Genomic DNA, 17405 nt, shown 5'->3' with positions numbered 1-17405 from the left:
GTTTGGTAGAATTTACTAGTAAAACCATCTGGAAGGCGATTTCTTTTTCCAAGGTGTGTATTTTTGGTATTTATCCTGCTTAGTGGTCTCTGAGCTCCTTGCTTTTATGGTTTGGTGTCTGTTATTAATTTTGGAAAATTCTCAGCCATTATTTCTTCAAATATTTCTTCTGCTCCATTGTCTTTCTCTTCTCCTTCTAGGATTCCAGTTATACATATGTTAAACTAATATGTCCCACGGCTCTTATGTGTTCTGCCCTGGGTTTATTTTGTTTTTGTTTTTGTTTTCTCTTAGGTTTCAGTTAGGGTAATTTTTATTGCCTTATCTTTAAGTTTATTGACTCTGCTCAGCAATGTGGAGTCTACTTATTAGCCAATCGAAGGCATTCATCTCTGAAACAGTATTTTTCATTTCTAGCATTTGTTGATAGTTTCTGTCTTTTTGCTAAAATCACCCATTGATCTTGCATGTTCACCATGTCCATAACATATTAACCATAGTTATTTTAACTTTTTTTTTTTTTTTTTTTGAGGAAAATCAGCCCTGAGCTAACATCTGCCACCAGTCCTCCTCTTTTTGCTGAGGAAGACCGGCCCTGAGCTAACATCCGTGCCCATCTTCCTCCACTTTATATGTGGGACGCCTACCACAGCATGGCTTGACAAGCAATGCCATGTCTGCAACCAGGATCCAAACCGGTGAACCCCGGGCCACCGAAGTGGAACATGCACACTTAACTGCTGTGCCAGCGGGCCAGCCCCTAACCATGATTATTTTAAATTCCCTTGTCAGTTCAAAAATCTTTGCCATATTGGACTCTGGTTCTGATGATTGCTTCACTCTTCAGAATACATATTTTTCTTGTTTTCATATGCCTCTGTATATTTTGTTGAAAGTGACATGTCTTGTGTAGGACAGTAGATAGTTTGGTGAATAGTTTTTGCACCTAAAAACGGGCAGGCCTTACATGCTTCTTAGACCTTTATTGCAAAGTTTGAATGACTCTAGTTAGTAGTTGTGCTTGGTTTGTGATTCATCATTGTCATGATGAACCTTGATGGCTTCAAGTTCCTGTAGCAATACATTGCATTTCTGATTGGGGTTGGATTGCCAGAGCAATGTCTCTTCCGTACGGTGCCTCAAAGAGCTGTTAAGTCTCTTTGCCTGCTTTTGTTGCTCTCCTGTCTGTCTCCCAGAACTATTCTGTTATTTGAAGCCTGACTGGAGGCAGGGGAGGGACTGGCATTCTTGGATTAAACTGCAGTTTTAGGCACTGTGTGTGTCTATTGACTTGCCCCTCCCCAGCTAGTTGAGGCCCAGTGATATTCCTGCCTCTTCCCCAGGGGTAGGGTTTTTCTTTCCTGTTCCCTTCCCTCAGCTGCAGTGACTTTTCACCAGTGCCCTAAGGGTTGGCAGTATTTGTGGCCGTTTTCCCCCATAGGATAATACTTGTGTTCTACAGAGGAGATAGGAGAAAGGGTCTGGCAGAGTTTCTTGACCCTCCTACAAGGCTGCTCTACCCTGCTCCTGGGTCTTCATCACAATTGACACTTCTTAGGGCTCTTTCCAATATTTTCTGTGAGCACCTAATAGAATTTGTGAAAAAATGCCTACAGGAGAGTGCAGACTCCCCTAATTTCGGCAGCCCTCGGGACTCCACACTGTCCTGCCAGTCCATACTCTGCCTGCACCAGTTCATCACTTCCCCGAGCTGAACAGTTTTTTCCAGTGTCTGCCCTATGTAAATTAGTGCTGATGGCCCCACTCTTGGAGCAGGCACCTGTCCCTCTTTAGATTTGGGGCCATTTGCTTACTCTGCAATCTCAAGCTCTCTGATGGGTTTGAAAAAAGTCATAATTTGAAGTTAATCTGGCTCTTTTTTTCATTGGAAGAGTGGCAGCAATATTCCTTTTAGCTCTACATCCCAGAGTAGAGGCTGCAAGTACTGTGATTTAAAAAAAAAAATGTAATTATATTTGTTGAATTAAGAACATAAGTGTAATTAATTTCAAAACTACAATTCAGAAAATAATGAACCATTTTTAATTTTCTATTCAAAAGGATTTTTTATTTTTGTTTTTTAATAAAGGTGATAAGATTATAGAAAGTTTGGAAGATAGGAAACTCTAAGACCTGTGTGTGTGTCTGTGCGTCTGTACACACGTGCATGTATATTCCTTTTAGTTGTGGTGATATTTTTAGATTTCTCCTTATTTACTTCTAGTTCCCACATCAACCAGTATATGGCTTCAAAGTCTAGATTTATATAATTTTTAAAACTGTCTAGGGAGGCTTACGAGCAAATGGTAACATCAGTCATTTTATAGTTTGGGACATAAATTGTGTGGGCTGCTCTATTTCTAAAAACCCTTTTCTCCGGCTGGCACATTTATTTGTTTTTTTCCTGTTACAGGGAGTCTTGTCTTCTGTTCCTGCTCTGCAGAGCCTCTGCCCAGCCAGAGCCCTTGCCTGAGTCCTGCAGGGCAGTTAAGTGTGTCTCCTTATGTACATTTAGAAAAGCCGCTTCATAGGCCTCCCTCCCATTCCGTTCCATTTGACCTGGTGATCCCAAGGCAACTCTTACTCGGCTTAATTGCCACCTCAGTGCTCTAGTTCTAGGATCAGCCAGTGTCACAACTGGCAGGGACAACTTTTGCATCTTTGGTTAAACTCCAGTTACTCATTTGGAAGATAGTTTCTCCAAATATGTATCATTCCTGACAGTTTTTCACATTTATTGTTTCCCTGGTCCTAAAGCAGGATCAGAAAAATCAGAAACTGGGTGAGGGCGCTGCTTGCACCACAAAGTGGGCATGTCTCGTCGGGAGGTTTGCAACTGGAGGTCTTGGGCAGCATCCTACAGCTCAGCGTAAGAGGAATGCTAAACCCAGCTGCCCAGCACAAGAGCGCTTTCTTACTGAGCAACACCTAAGAGTTCGGGGTCTCAGAGAAGAACTAGATTTGTTTGAAATATAAATAAGAAAGGATCTTCCATAAGATTTTTCCTAGGCCAAGCAAAAGTAGGTTTTCTAAAAGCACACTAGAAGAGTGTTCTTTAACAACTGCTTTCAAGATGACAGAGAGCAAACTTGTAATCAAAAAAGGAAATGTGGGGGCCGGCCAGGTGGCGCAGTGGTTAAGTGTGCACGTTCTGCTTCGGCAGCCCAGGGTTCGCTGGTTCGGATCCCAGGTGTGGACATGGCACTGCTTCACAAGCCCTGCTGTGGTAAACATCCGACATATAAAGTAGAGGAACATGGGCATGGATGTAAGCTCGGGGCCTGTCTTCCTCAGCAAAAAGAGGAGGATTGGCAGCTGATGTTAGCTCAGGGCTAATCTTCCTCAAAAAAAAAATAGAAAAAGGAAATGAACAGTTAAACACCATATCAGTCCAGGCAATCATATCTGATCATTTGGTAACATGGGTAAATTTCTATTAAATTCAAACGATTTCACTATACCTAGTGGTTCACTCACCTTGCTGTGTCCTGCTGCTTCAGAAAGTGATGTTCCTTTTAAAGTAATTCTGTATTTTAGGAGATTTTTTTCAAATATAAATAATACTTATTATCAAAATATTCCTTTCTTTCCTTTCCTGCTTCAGGACACCCCTTCAAATATATGATTCTTTCAGACCTTCACTTTTTTCCTCAATTCTTGCTGCTTTGGGTTCTATATAAAATCATACAAAGTGGTGAATGAATTTAGGGAATTAAGAGTTTAAGATTGTTAAAACTATGTGAAATTAATTTTCTAGGACTTAATGTTGGGAAGAGGGGAATAATAATGCAGTGTGTTTACTAGGTTTACTGCCATTCCCTTAGACACAGGTGTCTTGCTTTTATCAGCTTCACTTCCGTCCCCCACACTCTTTCTGTCTCTGTCTCCTGTTACTCTCTTAACAGCAATCCTCCAGACAGACTTTCAGCCACAGTTCACCTAATTATTTTCTTCCAGTTTGAAACTAAAAGGGGAAAGACTAAGAGGAAAAACTTTGGTTGGCTGCAGAGTTTGAAGAATAAAGTAGCTGGGAGATTTGAGGAATCAACACTTAGCCCTTGGCAGGTCCTTGTCTATTTTAGGACACTAACCTTTCTGTCTCCCTCTCCCCACCATTAAACTTATGGGAAGAACATGTATAGGATGAAGTATCTCTCTTTTGGGTTTTCTGGGGAGGAAATCACAGTTATAGCAGCACTTAGCAAATTTTCTTTTTAAATGTTCCTACTTTAAAGTTTAAGAAAACTACCACCTCAGGATTTTATTTTCAGTTCTGAGGGAATCGGCGTAAACCTCTGCACTAAATAACTTATCTTTCCTTTCAATAAGAAGACAAATGACTAGTGGTTTTAAATTGCTGGATTTTTATTAAGATATTGGCAAAATTTCAACATACTTCTTACTTGAACAGTTTTGATAAATAAAATATGAAGGATCACTCATGGTTACAACTGAACTCAAAAGTGAGCTGTAGAACAGGTTTGTAGATTGATAAATTCACTTGGTAAGAAATGATTCACTTCATTCGCCTCACTCCATAGAGAATTCTTTGCAGAGAAATGTCATGAACAAGAGAACAGAGCCTGTCTCTCACCAAAGAGCACCTAGAGTAAGAGTTAACAGTGACGTATCTGCGGATCACCTAATACATCAAAGTTTGTTAGGGTATTTCCTTTTCCAGAACAACTGTTGTGTCAGTCTGGAGTTCCCTATCTTGTTTCATGTTTTCTAATTAGTACAATAAGTAGTCTTCAAAATAGAAGATAAAATGCTGCTGGAGGAAGTAACTTTTCAACACAGTACCATTTGTCTGGAAAATAGTCATAATACTGGTGGTATCTTGTTTTGAAAAAAAACATTTAAGCTATTCACAGGTCAGAACAGAACAGTGGGTATTTGTCCTTTAACATCACATGATTTTAAAAGGTGAAAAAATTATGTTCTTTTGCTAATTTATGTTCTAAAGAAAAATTGTCCCAAGTTATGGTGTGACCAAAACTATAGTATCCCCTTTTATGGCCTTGCTTAGATGAGAATGATCATTGAGTGAACAAATTGTGTTTAAACGTTAAAATAATTTAGATCACTTTCTTACAAAGCCTCAGCAAGACTTCAATGGGGAAGAAAGTACTTGAACCACAGCAGTTTTATCCGTAAACACTGAATTTCTTTATGCATCGTTTTCATCTGCCCATTGGATGTTGCACTTCTTACTGGCACAGTGTTCCAACAATGGAGTGTGGTTGTCATGAAGATGCAGCGTGACACTATACCACCACATTGACATTATACCACTGTAAATGTGGTCAGAATCAGACTCAGTGTTGACATTGACATTGTTGACACTGTCCTTGGAAAAGGTGTTACTTTCCAGGATCCTCCTAGTTAAATTAAATGCAACAGTAATCGTATTAATTCACGGAAAATGGATGGCACTTCTAAGTAAAGAAAAGGTATATACATTTGTGTTTCCACCATCCTGTTTAGTATAGACCTAAATGGGATTAATAGCCCCAGTGTTTGGTGCTGTAATCTTAGTTAACCTCATATAAATCCCTCAGAAGTACACATCCAGAAAGTGAACAAAGGAAACCTTTAAATTAGAGATTAATTCCCTTTGAAACTCACAGTGAATGTACAAGGAGTTGGTAATGACTTCAGTTGGTGACTTGAAGTCTGTTTCCCTAACCAGTACTACACTTTCTTGTTTATATTCATTTTACTATTTCCTATTCTAACAAAACTTCAGCAGGCAAACAAATCGATGCAAATCATGTTAAATTGAAAAAGGGATACTGCCACTCTGAAGGATTGAATGTAGAACTTTCACCACCACTAAGTTACACAATGAATAAAGGTACAAAACACATAGTTCACAGACTATACCTCAGCATTAACAGTTAATATATATTATATAGATACTTTTATATCTGTCTAATATTTTTACAATCACCAGATACACCATCATTAAATACAAGTTACAGAAATGTGTAGATACCATTAGTTAGAGGGGTACTTATTGCTTACGTCAGCAAGCAGCAAATAAGGGCACAGGATTTGAACTGAAGGGAACTACTTTCTATCACCAGTGGCATTAAGATATAACACTGCATTTCACAAAGCACTGCTTTTTATCTAGTTTATAGAACCAAGAGCAGCATATGTCAGACCAATAACCACTACTTTAATATGTATTATAGAATTTTAAAGGACTTACCTTACAAATGGTAGCTAACTATAAATATGTATGTTGTGAACAAATGAATAGTTGCTATTTTTTACAATATTGGTTTATAACTTGAACATACTAGAACTACTTTGCTTTATTTTCTAGAGGGCTACTGGTATGAGAAATGGAGTTAACACTGCTTATGTAGTCAGACCTACAAAATCCAGACCCTTAAAAGATGTGGTCTATGTTTGTCCCACTTTCATCCATTGTTTCCCCACTGGAAAAACCTGTCACTTGTACTTTCTTTCTTTTCACCTTTTTTATTCTGATCAAAAACATTAGCAATAGACAAATAGAAAATCTATTAAAAAAAAAAGTTTCTTTTTAACTTAGCCAACAACTTTGGACTATATAATGTGTACCAATATTCTGCTGTCTCTGTTTTGTTTCCTTAGATAATGTGATTTGAAACTGACACTGCACCTGATGGGTTGTTAACAAGATCTAGGCTTCAGAAAATGACAGAAGTGAGTGAGGTCCGTATATGGGGGTAAAGCATCAGGATGGTAAACAGATTCTGGTACTATAGTTGGAGCCATGTTTACTCCCTCCTTTTCAGCCATGTGTCACAAGAGAAAAGAAGCAATGACAAATACTGAAAATCTCTACTTCCAAATTTTTAAAAATAAAATCTGTAGATTAACAATCTGCTCATTTCTAAAGTGTAACTATTTTTATTTATTTATTTGATATAACTATACTGGCACCCAAAATATGGTACAGTCCTCTGTTTTTAAAGGCCAGGAATTTTAGCCCTCCATTATGGGTGTGGGGAACATGAAGTAATTGTATTACTATATAAAAACATGATTAGGCAGTGGACATTCCTTAGCAAGAGCATTTAATGCCTCCTAACAGTGTGAGTGACTGAGCACTATAGCGGGCAGCTCCTGTCCCTGGGCATGGCTGGTCCACAGTTGATAGGGGAGGGTAAAATGTCACTTGGAGACATTCATGATTCTCAGAGAATCAGAGGCTGCTTCCTCAAATGAATCTGATTGTTAGTTGTTTGCTGTCTTTAGTTGAAGATATGCTCTGGCTTGAAACTGCAAAAATGGCAAAAAGCAGACAATTTTAAAATATCAAATATAAATATTGAAATGAGAAACACATGTCCTGTCTTTGCAGTCTGAAGTTGCATGAAGCAGGACTCCAGAACATTCTCCATTTATAACTAAACAGACCTCAGTCTTAGTCATCTGCATTCTCCTTTGCACTTGGCCTCTGGGCTCACTTTAGGCAGTACTTTCAGCCTCCTCCACACCAGTTACTTCATTCCTTTGGGGGAAACAATTCTAGAGAAGTTAAAACAAGTATTTTTCATTCTCCAAAACCACTTTTTATCTTATAGTAGTATATGCCTTTGCAGTCTGTGAACTTAAAAAAAAAAGGCAGAAAAAATAGAAATACTATTTGATTTTCTTTTTAAATGGCAACTTGATTCTAGTATATTTGTACCTGACATCATCTCCATTAAACTAGTTTTATTCCTGAGATGAAGGTACAGTGAAAAACATATTAGCATCACAAGTTAAAACCAGTCTTCTAAAATGACAAATAATAAAAATTCCACCAAGAGCACCATAACAGGTTATGAAACTCCCACATAGCTACAGCCCTAGGAAATACTTTTTAATTCAAAAAATTTTCATAGTCTATTATGTTACAGAAAAAAAAAATCAGTAAATCTTTTTGACTATATACTGCCTCACAAGTCTGAGAATATGACATTTTTACACTGGTTTTCTACTTTCATTGTTACCAGTTAAGACCCATATGGCTTTTAGTCTTTTACCTACTGAAAAAAAAGGGAGAAGAGTTTCCTTTATAGTTCTGTCTTTTGAGAAATGTTTCCCAACTAAATCAAATTCTGCATTGTTTTCCATAGATATATTAGGCACATCAGACCAGATTTCAACTGCGTTGAGATTTCAACACTGTAACCTGACTGAAATAACTAACTTGCAAGCTTCCACTAGTGGCGTGAAGGGCAGTGGGTGAGGGTTGTGTGTAGGTGTGGCGACACATCACAGGGACCAGTTGTATAATTTTGCTAGTGAAACCGCCAATACTTTTTTAGATTGAAAACACTATTTTGAGTTTCCTAGAGATCAATTTACATTTAAGAATTGAGCCATCCATGGTTTTATAATGAAGCACATATATTTCAGAAATGTATATCTTGTTTCTACTCTTATAGTGGTGTTTTTATTGGGGGGAGAGCTACCTAGCCTACTTGAAAGAGAAAGTATTATATTTTATAGCTCCAGGGAAGATCTGGGTATGGCATATCGTTACTCTTTCTGAGCTTCCTCATCATGTTTTCACTGCACCCTTTCCAACTGCTTTGCCTCCATGGCAGAGAACTTCTCAACATCCTATTTCTCTTCCCACTTTGAATAAGTGAGAACAGGCTAGTGCCTATTTTGTGGGAAGGCTCTCGAGCAGAGAGAAATGAATAAAACTTTGGATTAAACCTGAATCCATGCCACCTCTTTGAGTAGTGGTAACGTAAATGAGACAATCTAGAAACTCTCTTTCCCAGGAATTTGAACTGTTCATTTTCCAACCTAGAACAGACAGGAGACAAGCTCTCCATTCTGTATATCTGTTGCCCTTTTGAACCCAAATTAAAAGAAGAGGGAAACTCTCCAGCACCACTCCGTTCAGGCAATGATGATTGAACTGATTTTTTCTCCATTATTAGCTCATTAATTAGATTTGCTTTCTTTGGTGCACCAGGACCAAACATCTCAACTGGTGGCAAAAACTGGACACTTTGAGGTTTGCTTGCTTCTATTTGAGTGAGATCTAGGTAGCCTGGGTCTTCCAGCACGTTGATTTGGGACCCTGGGCTCAGGCTAGTTCTATCAGTGAATGAATCCACACGCCCATCATAGCCTAGATCGGCTGGTGCTGAGCACTGGTGCTGAGGCCAAGGGCGTTTGCACTCTCCATGATTCTCCTTATCATCCCCACCATCTTCTTGCCCTCCTTGAAAAGAGTTCTCTGTCCAGTCTGATTCCTCACTAACATTTACAGCTTTGTTCATGTCCCTCAGGAATACCACAATAACAGTGATGTTATCACTTGACCCGGCATCACGAGCTGATGCCACTAATTTGTGGGCAACCATGCTGCTGTCTCCATTATTCTCCTTCAAGTGGTCAGACACAACTTTCACTGCCTCATCGGGATTCACGGTGTCATAGAAGCCATCACAGGCTAGAATGAGGTAGTCTTCAGTTCCATCCAAAACAGTAGATGCAGAATCTGCATCCCCACAGATATATGGCTTATGTTCAGCATCTCCTGTGGGAATTAGAAAGTAGGTCAGATTTTGGTTTACTTTACGTGTATGAACGTTTATGGCCAATACAATGATTTGATCACAGTTTACTGATTGTGATCTGAATTTACTGAAAGTAATTTGTAAACTAGTTTTAGATAAAATACTTGAATTCTCTGTTAATCAAATGCTGCTCACTCCTTACTCTCAGTTAAATAATTGCCATTCGCTGGGCTTAATCTCTTATCTAGCTTAGACTCTGAATCTTGTGCCTCTAACTGTAATTTAGGCTAAGCTGAGCATGGCAACAAATGTCAAATCTAAATTTGTTGCTGTATTGAAAACTTCAGTCCTACATAGGAAAACTTTGTTGATTTAGTAGATGTGTACTTTTACTGGTGGTTAGGTTTGATTTAACTAAGATTTGAGAACAAGTCCACATTGAAAAACCAAAATTCCGATCACTGTCTTTATTAAACACTTAATTTTTGTTCTATCCTTGTTTAGAAATCAGTAACTCCATGCTATGAGCTCAGAGGAAGGTTTGAGTTACAAGGGATTTTAAAAAATCAAGTCCCACTCCCTCAGGCCAGGAAAAGTCACCCCAAGCTTCAGACAAGGGACTAGAATGTAAGTCTCTTGGTTCCCAGTCCAATTTGCTTCCTGTTTTTTAATGCTGCTTTACCTGTAACTTTTAGAGAAAGTCAGGAAATGACCATTTTTCTCTTGTCTTCAGGGACCACCATATACCTGCTTTCTTCATATGTCTCTGATTGTTCCCCCCTTCTGTCTTTATTGCTATTGTTCATTCTCCATTTATGAACAACTGTGAGAACCCAAGGCCCTAATGGGCTTTTAAAAATTTCTATCTTTTCTTTCTTAGCTCATCCACTTACAGAATGACATTTGAGTTGGGCCCTGAAGGATAAGTTAGTTATCACCTGGCAGAGAAGGGCCCTCCAGTTGAGGGAACAGCATTAGCAAAGACCCAGAGGCAACCGTTAAGGAGTAATATGTAGTTGAATATAGGGTGTTTGGAGTGGAAACAGACTGGAGACCTTCAGGCCCACACTAAGCTACATTTCTGTCACCAGACTACTGTGATTATCGATCATCTGCAATGCCTTTTGGAACTTTCAGATCCAGAGCATTTCCAAATAGATTTGTTGTTTTCATTCATTGTTTGCTTTTAGGTTCTTGGAGAGAGCCTAGCAAAAGTGTCCTTAGCCTATTGGGTAACCAAATAACTTACTTCTGCAACAAGGTATACTCATTTCTTCTTTACATAAAAAAAGAGTCTTGAGCAATAATACCTAGATTAGGGTATCATAATTATCAGTAAACAGTATTTTTTAAAAATATTTACAAAGTACTTTATCATTTGTAAAGTAGTGGCATATAGCTTAGTGGTTTAGGATGCCAGCACTGGAGTCAGACAGCCTGGGTCCAAATCCTAGCACTTGCTACTTAAAAACCCTTCTCAATTGGACTATCCTTTCCATTGGACTAAACTGAATTTGACTAGGGGAAGATGAAATGAAGCTAAATGCTTACTTAAGTGATCTGGCTATGTCATCACTGTTTCTAGCATCTATTATAGGTTCTCTCCTACCCATGTAGGGTTCTCTCCAGCGTTTCACATACCTGTTTAATCTTCAGATAGGCCCAGAAAGCTCAATAGGAACCCTATGGATACCTTCACTAGAACAATGTGGGCCAGATGCCCTATCCAGCAGGTTTATTATCTAGGTTAGTTTATCTATAAAGTAAGAAACTAGTCTTTTTCATTCAGTAGCCAGAACCATCTTCCTCAAGCATGGTTTTGATTTCATCAACTTCACTTCTGTACTCTGATGCCTCCCAGTAGCCTGTTAGAGCTAATTAAAACTTCCAATCATGGGATTCAGTGTCCTCCACCAATCCACTTTACTAAATTTCCCCATCCCTTACTCCACCTGACTATTATTATCATCATTATTATTTTCTGAACTCCAGCTCTAAAAATAAATGTGATCTGAGTCATACTGTTCCCAAAAATCTTGTTTTAGTGATTCAATTAAGAGGCTACTGCAACTCTTAGTTTGGAACAGAACATACAAAGATTTGCACAGAGAAAATGCTGCCAAAATTCTGGCTTTTCACCTGCTCTACTGTTGGATGTCAAATTCATGACATTTCGCCCCCAAATTTGGTAGGAGGGCATGATTATCCATTTCATGGTAGAAATGGCAACATCCTTTTGTCTTCAACCTCTTCTCTCCATATGCTAGGAAACATATCATGCTTCTGTCAACTTTGGATCATAAATCTGAAGGGCTCATGGGGAGAAACAGTTGAAAAGCTTTTCATTTTTAAAGCTTTAAATACCATTCATTTTCTAAGTAGAGTTGAACTCTGCTCAGGAGTCCTTTTTCTTGTCCCTATTTAGTCCCCTATTTTATTCCATGTGCTCTCCAAATATTTCTCACATTCTTCAACACCCTCTTCCAATTAAGCTACTGGATTCAGTAGATGGCCTAATTTCCTACTTCAGAGAAAATTAAGTTTATCAGGCCTGAATTCCCTCAATTCCTCCCCCCATCCTAATTTTTTTTTTAATCTGTAGAGATTCACCTATATCAGCTACCATTTTCTCAGAGTAAGAGCTGTCCTTTCTCTTCTCAAAGCTAACCTGTGCTGTCTCTCCAGGACTCTGGCTTCTCTCTCTCATCTTCAAGTTCTCGTCTACCTGCTGTCTTCTTTTATCCTACAGACATGCCCTGATCTAAAATCTCTTCATCCTAAAAACACAAACAATAAAAGCAACTCTTTCCCAAATCAGCTTTTCCCTCAAGCTACCACACTATTTCTCTTTACCACCAAATTGCAGAAGAAAGTAAATCTACACATGCTCCTTTATGTTATCACTCATTTTCCACCATCTGATTGTTTTCTGGTTTTCCCACCTACTAATCCAAATCATTTCTCTCTTACCACTCATTTCCTATTTTCAAAATTCCAGGCTTTTAACCCACATCTCACTTGACCTCTGCAGCACTTGACCCTGTTGACTGCTTCCTCCTAGAAACCCTCTACCCCTAGCATCTGTGATACCCCACTTCTGTATCTCTGATCTCTTCTTGATTTTCTTCACTGGCTCCTTCACTTAATAATAGCACTGTAACAATCACTGTGTGCTACAACTGTGCCAGGCAGGGTTCTAAGTCTGGTGTGTATATTATACCATTTAATACAAAAACTCCATGAATTTAGGTACTGTCACTATTCCCACTTTACACAGATTAAGTAAGTTTCCCAAGGCCCATAGTTTGTAAAGTAATAGAGCCAAGATACAAACCTAGAGAGCATGACTTCATTATGTTATTCTGCCTTAAGTAATGAGTCTCAGCCTTGGTCTCTCTCTTCACACTATATATTCTTCCTGGGCAATGTCAACCATGCCTATAGTTTCAACTACCGTACATACATATATATATATATATATATATATATATATATCACTTCACAGGTTGCTAATACTATTGCCAAAATGGGATGAGTTCCCAAATCTCTAGCTCCAACTCAGAACTCTGCTAAGCTCCAGATCTGTATTTCTAACTGCATGTAAATTATCTCTCCCAAGACATCCCGCAAGTACCTAGAATATAAAATATATCCAAAATGAACTCATTATCTGCCCTCCTCCCCACCCCCCAAACCACTGCTTCTTAGTACAAATGCTCTATCATCTTCTCAGTCACACAAGTCAGAAGCCTGGAAGTTAGCTTTCCTCTTTTCTCACAAATTGCCATTTGTTTCATCAATGTATACCCTCTTCTGTGTCCTTTTTTAGCTGTCCTCATCTCTGTAACAAGCTGTATCAACAGCCTCTTGAATGGTCTCTTACCTAGGCTTTCTACTCTAGTCTGTCTTCCATTCCGTCATCACACGTATCTTATAAATACAAACCTGATCATCTGGCCCCTCTGCTTATTCACCTTGTAGGATCCAGATTACTTCACCTGGCATATAAGCTCCTTCACAATGTGGCACCAACACATTACCACTGCCACCCTCTGCCGTAGCCTTCTGTACTTGTTGCTCTCCCTAAAACATGACATGCCTTTTCAGACGCCCATGTATTTGTACTCCCCTATACCTGGAATTTCTTCCCTAAACACTGTCCACATCTAACTTAAAGGTCACTTCCTCTGAAATCTTCCTTATTCTGTTTTAGATTGTCACTTATTCAAGGACATTCTTCCCCTGCTTTAGTTTCCCCTTGGGTTATACTTTTAGAAGCAAAAAAGGGCAAGTATCTTCTAGTAAAATTGGTTCTATAACTTTGGTTGCTTCTATAAGCATTAAAGATACCTCTCAATACTCTAACAGTAAGATTGTGGAAGAGGTCTCTGGTTGGAGCTGTTAAAAATAATTCTACATGGGGAGTAATAAAAAATAAAATTATTCTACATGGGGATATGTTTTAGGAATGAGAAATTATCCCTTTTTGGCCTTATTCCAGAGTCCCTAATAGTGCCCTCAGTTGTAAGGTAAAGCCAACTCTCAATTTTTTGGGAAGTATTTGCAGAATCTTTTAGCTTCCTCTTTCTCTCTCAGCCTTCTGCTGCTCACATTTGGGCCACTTCACAGCTTGCCAGCACCTTCCCAAAGAGTGGGAGGAACTCACATCAGTGGTGAAACTGAATTAATCCTTTGAGATTTTGTTGATGTTCTGGAATTTTTTGGCAATGATAAGCAAAATTTGTAGACGAGATGTGAATTCCATTTGTCCATGTTATCATTATGTCAAACTACTTCATTTCTTTAGGAGGCAGTGACAAAGACCTGCAGTATATATGCATATCACCCATATAGACACATTGATTTATTCTTTTTTTAAAACCAGAAAATGGAGCTAAACCATGAAGCCTAAAATAATAAACCCAGGTGTCAAAGTAAAACAAAGGCATAAACAGGACTATAGCTCAATTCTTTGAACTTATAAACCTTTGCATTTTGTCCAATCAACTTAGCTGTTTATTCTCTAAGTTTTAGATAGAGTTTCATTGACTTTCCCCCTCTTTTGAAGAATTTAGGTCCCAAGGAGCCAGATTCTTTGAAACCCCAGGGTTATCTGGTAAATTACTCTACTCCACATTTAGAAACTTGTTTTCATCTAAAAAGCACAATGTTTTTATTCTCTGTTATGTCATAGAATTCATTGAAAAAAAATTTAAAGATATAAGCAAGATAAAATATGGACAGGGCTTCCATTTTCTGGAAAATACTAATTGAACCTAAATATGACCCAAAATGGAATAAAATGAGGATCAGTGTGGTTTTAAGCAGATTTGTGTATGAAAGATTAAAGCTTTCCATTAAAAAAAAAGAAACTAGTAAGTTCTGCATTTCTTAGTATAGTTCCCTTTTAATAATGGAATTTAAGTATATAAATGAGTAGGTTAATTAAATCAAATAATTAAAAGAGGCATTATCGGATTGTTATTTTAAACAATAGTAAGCACTCTGGTAATATAAATTACTGTCTCGGGTTCCCTTTTTGTATCAGTTAATAGAAAACAATGAGCTAGAAGAGGACAGTTTGGAGAAACAAAAATTAATTGGCTTTTCCTACCAATAGCTCTGGAGACCGATAGACTTCCATTCACCCTCCAGGCACCAAACCAGACTACACAACCTCCAAGGGCCTCAATGCGCTGCTTTTCATCCTAAACAGCAATGCAATAGAAAGAACCAAATAATTGGCTTCAGGATTTATTCATCTACCTTAACAGTAAACAACAGATACAACACTCATCAGCTCCCTGGAAAAGTTCTCTTTATTTCTCCTTTGGAAGGTGGGTATGTTTGCTAAGATAATGGTGATAATTATAATAAGTGAATCTTAATTAATAACTAGAAAACTGCCTGTGGCACGTATCCTAATAGAACAGACCATACGTACCTCTCTGTCCGGTTTATGTGGCTTCATTAGTTCAACAGCTTGGCCCTTTCTCACAAGCATAACCTGGGAATCACCCACCCAGGCCACATGTAGCATGTTGCCTCTGATAAAAGTCACCACTCCTGTGGTCCCACATCTTAAGCTCTGAAAATAATTTAAATAAAACTACAGTCAGTAAAAATAGACATCAAATTCTCATTGAGAAGCAATTTATAGTTAATACAGACTTTTCAGTCAGGAGCTAGACTGTTAGTAACTTGATTTCACAAACAGCAATTCTCAGTGCATTTTTATGTGCATATATGTATGTGTGTGTGCACACAGAGATCCATTTGGTCTATGATATGCAAGGCAGGGATGATTATTAATTCCATTTTATATACAGGTAAGAAAACTATGGCAGGTTATGTGACTTTCCCAAGGGCAAGTAAGTGATTACTGCACGAAACGGAACTAAAATTCTTTTTCCTCCTGATCCAGTGCTAAATCCACTATATCAACCCTTAGAGTAAAGATTTCCGTATTCTGTTCTCTGTTTTGTTACTGACCTACTATATGTTCAGGGGGAGAGTCCTAGCTTTACCAGATAAGACACAAAGCATCTCATTGGTACACAACAAATGCTCCCATATCCTAGATATTAACATAGGAGCCAAGAGATAACATACATTCTCTGGAGTGCCAGGATGCTTATACCTTTAAAAAGAAAAAAACTCTACAATAATTTTAGGGACCTTTGCTTTTGGAACATTGCATAAAGAACTAACAGCATGGAATTTCACCATAATAGCTCAGTACCACTGTACTTAATGCTCTTGATACTACTATACTAAAATGACATCTCCATTTGACATGAGTCACTACCAAATGAGCATGACTTTCTGTTACTAAGGACTTGGCCTAAATTAGAACCAATGCGTCAAGGGTGGTAAAAGGCCCCTTGTATCCAAAGAGAAAAACAACTTCTCATGTTCCCTAAATAGGAAAGTTTGTTATAAATTCTCACCCACCAATAAAATGTCTTCCCACACAGACTGTTCAAAAACTCAGCCCCCTGGAACACATGATAAAGACACTGCGATGCATATGCCCTGGGGAGAACAGGAGGTAGGGCTGCTTCACAACAGGAATAGCTGCTTTCTTCCCAGCAGTTAGCAGCACATGGAAGCACAAGAAGGAGAAAAGTAACTGCTGAGACAAACCTAAATTATTCAAAAGAAATATTGGCAGAACTGAGAGACACGAAGATCCCTGGCAAAGCAAATGAGGTGAACATGGTCAGAAAAACCATAATTTTGAGGACACAGAGGATCAAGAAGACAAAATTATTCTCTTAGTTTCGTGTTGGTGCTTACAGATCACCTTTCAGGGGCCAGGTCTTGTCCTCAGTCTGAATGACAGCCGGCAGCTCTGAGGCAGGCAGGGCGAATCAGTGCCGGCCCTCCAGAGACTCTGGGAACGCCCGAGGTCAAAACTGTATTTTGTTTTCTAGCCCCACCTACATATGTAGATCCTAGTGGTTTCTGTTGTTGGATTTGCGTATTGATATAAACCTGGGGTGCGGGTGGGGAGACATTTCCCTTGCTCAATACCAAATAGTTCTGAATTATTGTTTCATTAATTCCAAGCCCCACTATTACTGTGTAGCATAACTATGAGATCAAAGAAATGCGTTAAATGATTACCATGTTCTCTTCAAGTCCATTTCAGAAAGTTAATGTTTAAGTCATAGAGCAGGAGTGTTATTTTCTGTGTTTATATAATTCTGTAATTACTTTTAAAAATTAAAAATTACTCCCATTCCATTGGCCCCAGTTAGAAATGAACAGAAAGTACTGTAGTTAATTATATGTCAATGCCCAGAATGATAATTAGATTAAAATTTTGACGTTTAGATCTCGACATAGAGTCCCTGTCATTCATTCAGAGAAAAGCTT

General features: G+C 38.4%; 2 protein-coding genes across 50 annotated transcripts in view; one reads left to right on the top strand and one right to left on the bottom strand.

Moving 5' to 3' along the window:
• The window catches only part of TRIM37 (tripartite motif containing 37), a 143754-nt gene that overhangs the window by 117451 nt on the left and 8898 nt on the right, over nt 1-17405 (top strand). For 6 of the 47 annotated variants that reach the window (XR_011423274.1, XR_011423276.1, XR_011423259.1 and 3 more), the window contains 3 exons: nt 2414-2486; nt 6628-6708; nt 15145-15361. The exons of 6 other annotated variants lie outside the window; for them this stretch is intronic. Coding sequence is in view for 12 of the 41 variants with exons in the window: in XM_070227502.1 (XP_070083603.1) it covers nt 2414-2486; nt 6628-6636 (82 nt within the window). In the remaining 29 variants the exon portion in view is untranslated. Of the gene's footprint in view, nt 1-2413; nt 2487-6627; nt 6904-15144; nt 15362-17405 lie in introns of those variants that run through there. 35 more of the 47 variants (XR_011423279.1, XR_011423280.1, XR_011423268.1 and 32 more) reach the window with 12 other exon arrangements.
• Nucleotides 4348-17405, bottom strand: part of PPM1E (protein phosphatase, Mg2+/Mn2+ dependent 1E) — a 191831-nt gene continuing 178773 nt past the window's right edge. For all 3 annotated transcript variants that reach the window (XM_005597524.4, XM_070227511.1, XM_070227510.1), the window contains 3 exons: nt 15469-15612; nt 15139-15232; nt 4348-9544 (listed from right to left, as the gene is read on the bottom strand). In XM_005597524.4, coding sequence (XP_005597581.2) covers nt 8484-9544; nt 15139-15232; nt 15469-15612 — 1299 coding nt within the window. In that variant the 3' untranslated portion in view covers nt 4348-8483. The remainder of the gene's footprint in view (nt 9545-15138; nt 15233-15468; nt 15613-17405) is intronic.

The sequence above is a fragment of the Equus caballus genome, chromosome 11, assembly GCF_041296265.1.
Source record: "Equus caballus isolate H_3958 breed thoroughbred chromosome 11, TB-T2T, whole genome shotgun sequence".
Lineage (NCBI taxonomy): Eukaryota > Metazoa > Chordata > Mammalia > Perissodactyla > Equidae > Equus > Equus caballus.
The sequence above is the reverse complement of the archived record's forward strand: the minus strand, read 5'-3'. Positions and strand labels throughout refer to the sequence as shown.